A 9,150-nucleotide genomic window follows, 5' to 3' on the forward strand; every position below is an offset into this window, starting at 1 on the left:
TCATTACATTTAAGTTCAATTGTACATAAGTTGATGAGTTGACATTAATGATCAATAATTAGTGTTATAATTTTGTAACTTCACTCAGGTTTACTAAATTATACTTGGATTAATATCTAATAGTTTGTATTATAAATTTGTGTTAAAAGTAACTTATTATTAAAATTTAAAAAAAAAAAAAAAAGTGGTGGGAAAGAGAAATAAGATATTTGTAAGCTGGCGTCTAGCGTGTTCTTTTTTTTATAGTAAAAGAGCATAAGGAGGATCTAACATGATTTCTCAAATTTGAGTTATTTTGAAGTAAAAGAGCAAGAGGATCTAATATGATCTTCCAAGTTTGAGTCCCCATAGTTGCTAATAAGGGTGACCATTGAAGTTTGTATCAACTCCGATAGTTCCTAGATCCCAAAGGGTAAGCTGGTCCAAACACCTATAATCATATTAAAAAAAAGAGAGATATTTGTAAATAAATTATAATAATTGAATTATGGAAAATTCTCTTTATTGTTGTAGTAGTGCAGTTATAAGTAAAATGAAAGTTGATATTTTGTTTTTAAAAGTGAGGACTGAGTAAAATCTAATTGGTAATAAAATACAGTCAAAAGAAGACACGTAGGTGGTGTATTTAAAAATTAAAATAGAGGTTGTTGAGTCACGAGATAAACCAAATATCACATTACCCCTCAAAAGCGTCCCACGCCAGAGAGACGTTAGACATTGTAACGGCTATATTTCATTTAAACTTCAAAACAATTATTTTCATCTCTTTCCATTTCAAGAACACCATTACAGCTATCTCTCTCTTTCTCCTCTCAAGTCTGAACTCTGCTTTTTCGAAAGGTTCTCTTTCAATCTCTTAAACTCAGTTGAAATTTTAATTCAATCTTGAATCATCTTACTCTTTGGTATATACCCAATCAATCTTGAAGTTTTCCTTCAAAAACCCTTGAAACAAATTCTGGCTCTCACCAAAAATGGCTCCAACACCGTCATCTTCCAAAGCAAACCAAACCCAATTCAAAACCCCGCAATCAAAACACCGCCTTAACTTCACTTCAGCGAGAACCACAGCGCACCCATCTCCAAACCCTAACTCTATAGCCAAAGAAGCCCCACCACAAGAACACCCTATAGAAGTTATTGGAAGAATACGAAACTTTCCCATTAACAACACCAAAGAAAAAGAAAAACCCGTTTCATTCTTGCAAATCAACCCAGATAAACAAACCGTGAGATTGAAGGCTGATATTGGGTACAGAGATTTTACTCTTGATGGGGTTTCTTTATCCGAAGAAGAGGATCTTGATTGCTTTTACAAGAAGTTTGTGGAGTCAAGAATCAAAGGAGTGAAAATGGGGGATAAATGTACAATAATGATGTACGGACCAACTGGTTCTGGCAAGAGTCACACAATGTTTGGGTGTGCTAAGCAAGCAGGGATTGTGTACAGGGCTTTGAGGGATATTTTGGGGGATGAAAAGGAAGGCAGTAGTGATGAGAATGGAGAGAGATTTGGGTTTGGGACATTTGTTCAAGTAACTGTTTTGGAGATTTATAATGAGGAGATTTATGATCTTCTGTCAAGTAATGGTGGGGGTGGATTGGGGATTGGGTGGCCTAAAGGCAGTGGATCTAAGGTAATTTTGTGATAATTTTTTTTCTTCAAATACTTGATTATGAAATTTTTCTTGAATATAAATGTGTTTCTGTACGAATGTGTTGTTTTTGTTGATAGTGTTTCTATGATTTCTTGTTTTCAGAGTGATATTGCATTTATCTCATTTTTGTGAAATACTTCAAATATTAACAATACATTTAATAATTTTCGGAAATTGCTGTTGGATGATTATTAATTTCCTTAGAGAAGACGATCCTTGTTATTTTTAGGATAATATGACACTGTTGTTTGAGTTATATGAAACAGAAACTTTCTTTGTTTATTGGAGATACTGTTTGGAATTTAAGTTTGAGTATTAAGTTAAATAAGCTTTTGAATTGATTGATTTTTTTTTTTTTTTTTTTTTCTGAGTTATTGATGAAATTGCATTACATTAAAGTTCAGATGGCAGAGTTGGTCCGTGCAGACTCTTCTTATAATTTGAATTAAGTCTAGGATTGTTATCAATTTGTGTCAAAAGTACAAAAAAATTCTGGCTTTTTTGGGTTCCACCCAAGGCCTAAAGTTCAACCATAATTGGTTTAGAAGATTCAATAAGTTCTTCATCCCTTGGTGTCTTTTAAATTTTATTGCAAACTAATATGGAGCAAGATGCTGTCTAATCAGGGTCTACCCATAATTCAGGTCAAAATTGTATCAACATGTATTTTGGAACTTTAAACCCACTTAATCTTTATTCAATGCGGTGCCGTTGGCCGCATACTAGCTTTTAATTATATTACTGATACAGTTCATCTGCATATTTGATTTCATATCTTTTATTTGTTGATATAAATGATACCAACTCTTTCCTTACAGGCCACTAATTATAAGCATTATTTTTTGTTTTGGACAATAAATTTTAGGTAAGGCTTGAAGTAATGGGGAAAAAGGCAAAGAATGCAACCTTCATATCTGGAACTGAAGCCGGAAAGATTTCCAAGGAGATTCAGAAAGTGGAGAAAAGAAGAATTGTAAAAAGCACTCAATGTAATGAGAGAAGTTCACGAAGCCACTGCATGGTATAATGCTTGCTGAACTTGTCTACAATATTGCCACAATTATACTTGTTGAAATTTATTCAGGTCTTACAAAGTTTTTTGATGTTTGAGAATAACTTGACACATATATATATCCACAGATAATTCTTGATGTCCCAACAGTAGGAGGACGGCTGATGCTTGTTGACATGGCTGGTTCTGAAAACATTGATCAAGCTGGTCAAACTGGATTTGAGGCGAAAATGCAGGTACTCTATCAAGACTATCTGTTAATTGCATCTTCCTGGCCTTTTTCGATTTTTGTACTTAAAAAAAATCATCTCACAGTAATTCACTGCCAACTCTGGATTGCCTGAGTTTTTTGGTTTTTAAACTTTTTCTATCAATTAACATTGATCTATGCTTCCCTGGAAATCGCAGACAGCAAAGATCAACCAAGGAAATATAGCATTAAAGAGAGTGGTTGAATCCATTGCAAATGGTGATTCTCATGTTCCTTTCAGAGATAGCAAATTAACAATGCTTCTACAGGTGGGTTCCACTAATAATTCTGCAACTTTTCACAAGGTTTTTCTGCCATTTTTGTTTGATGAGTTTTTCCCTTTTTCTTCAGGATTCTTTTGAGGACGATAAATCAAAAATCTTAATGATTCTGTGTGCAAGCCCGGATCCAAAGGAAATACACAAGACTGTCTGTACCCTTGAGTATGGTGCAAAGGCAAAATGTATCATTCGTGGGCCTCATACACCAATCAAGGATAAATTTGGCACTGAAGATTCTTCATCTGCAGTCATTTTGGGATCCAGGATTGCTGCCATGGACCAGTTTATCTATAAGCTGCAACTAGAGAATAAGCTCAGAGAGAAAGAGCGCAATGAAGCACATGAAAAGCTCTTAAAGAAAGAAGAAGAAGTTGCTCGGTTGAGAGAAAAACTCCAAGTTGTGGAAGGGAAGGAACCTGAAGTAAGTGAACAAGAGATCAACCTGAAGGTAACAGAACGAACTCAGGATCTCAAACGTGAGCTGGAGAAGAAATTGGAGGAGTGTCAGAGAATGGCTGAGGAGTTTGTTGAAATGGAGAGGAGAAGAATGGAAGAAAGGATACTGCAACAGCAGCAGGAAGTTGAAATGCTGAGAAGGAGGTTAGAGGAGATTGAGTTTGAGCTTCGCCATTCAAGGGATCAAGAGGTTCGTGGTTCAAGGGACTTAGATGGAAGCAGCTTTGCCAGAAGGCTAATGGGCATTTATGCAGACGAGGACCCAGGGATGGTAAAATCAATGGACCTAGACATGGGTGATGAGCCATCTACTCGTGAAGTGAAATATGTATATGGGAATTTTAATCAAGTTGATAGTACCAATATCCAAGGCTTTAACAATTATCCTCATTCAAAAACTGCTGCTGAGGTTTTAGATCCCAATGTTTTTACATCTAAATATGGTGACAAAGTAGTGTTTTTGAGCACTGTATATGAGGAGGAAGAAATAGAAGAGGAGGAGGAACATAAAGAGAATGTGGAGGATGAAGAAGTGGAGAAGGTTATAATAGAGGAAAAGAAGGTGTGTTCGAGCAGGATGGTTGACGAAAGTAGCCCTGGTATTAGTATTACTGCTGGCTCCTTGGCATCTTCTCCTCAAAAACTTTATTTGACATCTGGTGAGCCTGATAATTCGAAGGATGCAGTGTCCTCCAGAAGAGTAAGAATTCAAAATATTTTTACCCTTTGTGGAAACAACAGGGAGCTCTGTCAACAGACAAGAACTCCAGTGCTTGCAAAATGGAGTACTGAAAACATTGATCCTCTTGCATCTCCAATTGGGGAGTTTTCCTCGGTAAGACTTTGGACTGAAACTCACTATACATATTCACAATTTTACTATTACATCTTCACAATTTTGTTTATGCTTTGTATATGAAGTTCTAATGGGGTTCACTTGCAATTTATGCAGGATCCTACTACAGCTCTAGTCCTGAAAGAGAAAGAAACATCAACACTGGCTACCAAACTTCCATTCGGAAACCTGTCAAATGGCCAGCTTGCTCCACTGCCATTAAGTCCAATTCAGAACACACTGCCTCTCACACCAAAGCAAAGTGATTGTCAATCTCCCAAGGTAGGTCCACATCTAAGTCCAACACCATTCATTACTCTTAGAAAAAATAAGGTTTGATGCTGAGTGATGAATATGCACATTTCTATTCAGCTGATGTGTTGAATGAAGTGCAGTTTTATATATTGACATTTGTACTTGGTGCTAAAATGTTGTTTTGTTGATATAATGGGAACAACAAGCTTGTATACCAATTATATAGATAGCTTGCTTTTGATGGTATATCAATGTCAACTTTTTTATGTTTACTCAGTTTCAGTTGGTTACTTGGTTATTTATATTGATAATTTTTAGTTTTGAATGCAACTTATTACCTAGCTTGAAGGATTACCAAAAAAAAAAAAAGAAGTTTCCAGTGGAATGTTGTCGGATAATCTGGGATGGGAACTGTATGCAGAATTATTCTTTATAAAATATAGAGGGGGTAATTTGCTAAGTTGATGGTAAATTAGGATGTGCTTAATGGTTGCAAACATCTAGGGTACAATTTAGTTACATGATAAAAACTTCTTATTGCTGATTCAGCCTTCTGGTTCTGTAGAACTTGCCACATGAGATTGAGCTAGAATCAGGAATGTCAAATACTCAAATGATCTAGTGAATTATCTTATTATTTGACAACACAAAAAATTAGGCCGCTTACAATTAGTTTCGTAAATATAATTCCATTATTTTGAAGGCATCAATGAAGTATATATGAAACCATAGGCACTTGTCTGTGAAGAGTAATTCTTTTCATTTCGTTTATCATAATCTTGTTCAAAAGAGTATGATATGTTCGTTTTTCAAATTAGGAAAAACAAAATGTGTTACAACCTGGCTTTTAGAGATGGACTTGGGATCGAGTGAAGGGGCGAGTTGGTGGTTGAGTGGGTTTGGGTTTCTTCTTTGGTCGTTAAAGGGATCCAATCCCTGCTGTACACAGCTTTTTTGGAGATAAATTAATTCTATATATGCCTTGCATTCATTCATTCTCCTTTTTATAGACTCTAATACAACTGACTCAACTACTAGCACTTTGCCCACTAAACGGACGTGGGTTACTTGTTAAAGACTAGGAATTAAACTGACTCAACTACACCCACTTTGTCTACAACATGGACGTGGGTTATTTGCTAAAGACTAGGACTTGAACATGGAAAATGCAAAAGACTCATGCATAAAGTAAGGCATTACCACACAACCAACACCATCCTAACAAATTGGTTCGTAACAAAATGTCTTAAGAATCTTTAACACAAAGCAAATCTTTTACAACAGACTAGACATTGCTCAACCGCTTCTCCATGTGTATCTGGGGCAGCAGCATTGCTGAGGAAAAGAAACTTCATCCATTAGCTAGTACCGCATGGATGCAATTAGTACCATGGCCTGTTCAAGTATGGATGCGACTACAATCAACAAAATATTTACATTAATATTCCCAGGAGCTAAACATCATATTCAACATTTCATAAAATCCTTTTACAAGTGACAAATAAAACTCCATCCAATCCAGTAGGCATATAAAAAAGATGGGCAAAGAAGAGAGCAAACATGAGATAAAAGAAATGTGTAAGATGATCCCATGACCATTTCAAGAAAGGAAATGAAAATGCAACATAAATCTTGAGAAGGAAAAAGTGATTACATCATATATCTTAGGTCTTACTTTTGACTTTTAAAAACAGTAATACCTCCACCAAATAAGCTTTCATGATGCACGAAATGGCGAAAGTAGATGTATGAAGTTTCTGCAAACCAGAAATCTCATCTCAAAAAGTGATGGATTCTACAGGGGGGGAAAAAATCTATCAACCAAATATAGTTATGGACAGACAGCAAAATCCCACCAGTATAAGAGATCTTGATAGTCTGGGCTCTGATCCTCTGAACAATAGTTTGGTTGTCCTGCTTCATTAACTTTGCATGCAGTTAACAAAACAAGGACATTCCTCTTTTATCTATTCTTGTGATCCCAGAAATGCCAAACAATTCATATTTTCGTATTTGAATATAGGCCTATCCATACTTCGGTTAAAATAGTCTTTTGAGATTTATTTACCATCACATAGTCAAATGACATCTCTAAAATGACTCTCAATATTATACCATACAAGATCACTCAATTTAGTACATAGTACAATAAAAAAACAATACTAGGTTGAGCTAAATCTTTGTGAAAATAATTTTAATATATTTTTTTATCCAAAATCATGTGACAACATTCCAATAGAAGCTTATTGGTAATTGTAATTTTCCCTAATACATTAAAAATGAACCAGCAACATTCAAATGTAATATGATGGTAAAATGTGATCCCCGTTTTGGTATTACTGTCAAGCATAGAATCTCTTTTAAATTACACAAGGGTTAAAACGGGAACCATGTTTCGACATTATTGTCACGGATAGAATCTCTTACAGATTTATACATAATGCTTATGCCGTGCATTCAAATGATACAACTTAAATAATAATATATGTGCGCGCTCTATAACTATTTTGCATTGTGATTTACAATCAGAATGGCAAATTTTACAGCTGAAATGACCCTCAATATTATTTCAAATGCATGATCGTATCAATATAATTCCACTCAATAGCACATCATATCAAGAAAAAACACCATTCGACTCAATCATCTCTAATCTAATCCCAGTCCAATCCATCCCAAAATATTATCTAGTCTTATTGACATTCCCCTCAAAGGTGTCTAACCCTTACAGCAAGGTTACTACAGTAGAGTTTACATTCAGAACCGGAAAATGGCCATCAATATAAATAACTGAAGCAGCTGAAACTTAAGATAAAAAAAAAAAAATGAGTTGCTTCAAGGAAATTGATATACCATCAAAAGAAACATTATTATCTACGTAATGCATATACCATCAAAAGAAACATTATTACCTACGTACTGCATATACAGCTGCAATACAACTTGCACTTGCTCCCGCAATGAACAAAAAAAGCATTTAAGTACAGAGTAAAAATTTGTATATACTGAAAATTCCATCCACTTCATTCACACAGACCTTTTATCTTCTCAGAGTAATAAGGGCTGTACAACGAAGATGTGGAGTTACCTTGGGGAATAGACAATCACCTTGAATTGGGATGAGAAGCAGTTTGTTTTTCGGGGAAGACAGGGCAATGCAAGATTTAGCACAGACATTCATCCCATGTCTACGCCTACCCACATATATTATAATTTGATATTCACAATAAGTTTCACTCACTAACCACATTATTTATTAAAGAAAACATTTTCAGTAAAAAGCCGTTTTTGTGAAAAAAAAAAAAAAAAAAATTTCAAGTCAACAGTCAGGAGAAGGGTATAAGATCCAGGAAGATACGAGAGTTACTAGTTGCAGATGTTATCTTCTATGTCTATCCGCTAGGCACTTAGAGTAGAAGTTAGTAAAAAGTTATGTATGTTGAACAACATCAACAAGTTGATTACTTGAATCGCTACTGATGGAGAGAACATTCAAACCTGAAACCACTACCCAGAATGCTTAAATATCCATTGATTTCCAGTTGACAAGGCAGCACCAATCACATTTAAATTGCTCATAGAAAAGAGTGTGAACTGAATTTTTGCCAACGCTTGACCAGTTATTTTGCATTAAGGATTGACATTTAACACAAAGGAATTACCAAAATTGTTAGATCGACCTGAGCATGTTCTATGGAATCTGACAATGTTATTATAGTCTAAGATGAGAGTTCTGAACGAGCATAATATTGTAGAAACAAAAAATTCTTACTTCTAGTAAAAATATATCCTGGAAAAAGAGCAGGATGGAAAGAATATCATCTATGAATCTGACCTTCGGTATTAACAAATTGATCAATCTCAAGCATTCTGAAAATTAAGATCCAAGTCCAGCCATCATGAGAAAACATATCCATTCGAAACTATAGCACAATGGAAAGTCGATTAATTAGGTGCATTTAAAGTCAAGTGTTTAAAGCATTCAAAGTTCAATCTCAGAGCTTTCTGGAAAATGAAAACAACATCAACAGCACATATTCATTCCAAACCGTGGCATAATTGAAACACCATGCCATACAGGCACTCTGGACTGCTCAACATCAACTAGTTTAAGCATTCAAAGTAGGTGACTGTAGCGACTTACACATTGAAAAAAAAAATGCATTAATGCGCACATGATACTACCAAATCCAGAAGTTTTAATATGGTAGAATAAGTGACGCATGACCTATAGCAGAATATTCAACAAAAAGATAAGATTGCAAGAACCTGTCTTATCAGGATCTTCACATTTGTTGGATGACTCATTATAGCAGTTGCTTTATAAGCCTTCTTCAGCTCATCTTGATTTGCATTTTCAAGACACCGAGAATCCCACAATACTAGGTGTTGCGACTCTTTCT

At 35.1% G+C, this 9,150-nt stretch overlaps 1 protein-coding gene across 1 annotated transcript; it reads left to right on the forward strand.

The window, feature by feature from the left end:
* Nucleotides 1-822: 822 nt before the first annotated feature.
* LOC116126113 (kinesin-like protein KIN-10A) lies at nt 823-5,326 on the forward strand. Its single transcript, XM_031411821.1, has 7 exons — nt 823-1,637; nt 2,524-2,679; nt 2,799-2,906; nt 3,079-3,189; nt 3,272-4,492; nt 4,610-4,774; nt 5,297-5,326. Exons 1-7 carry the CDS (start codon nt 975-977, stop codon nt 5,324-5,326), a joined length of 2,454 nt encoding a protein of 817 aa, XP_031267681.1. The 5' UTR covers nt 823-974.
* The last annotated feature ends 3,824 nt before the right edge of the window (nt 5,327-9,150 follow it).

Source organism: Pistacia vera, unplaced genomic scaffold, assembly GCF_008641045.1.
Source record: "Pistacia vera cultivar Batoury unplaced genomic scaffold, PisVer_v2 Contig175, whole genome shotgun sequence".
NCBI lineage: Eukaryota > Viridiplantae > Streptophyta > Magnoliopsida > Sapindales > Anacardiaceae > Pistacia > Pistacia vera.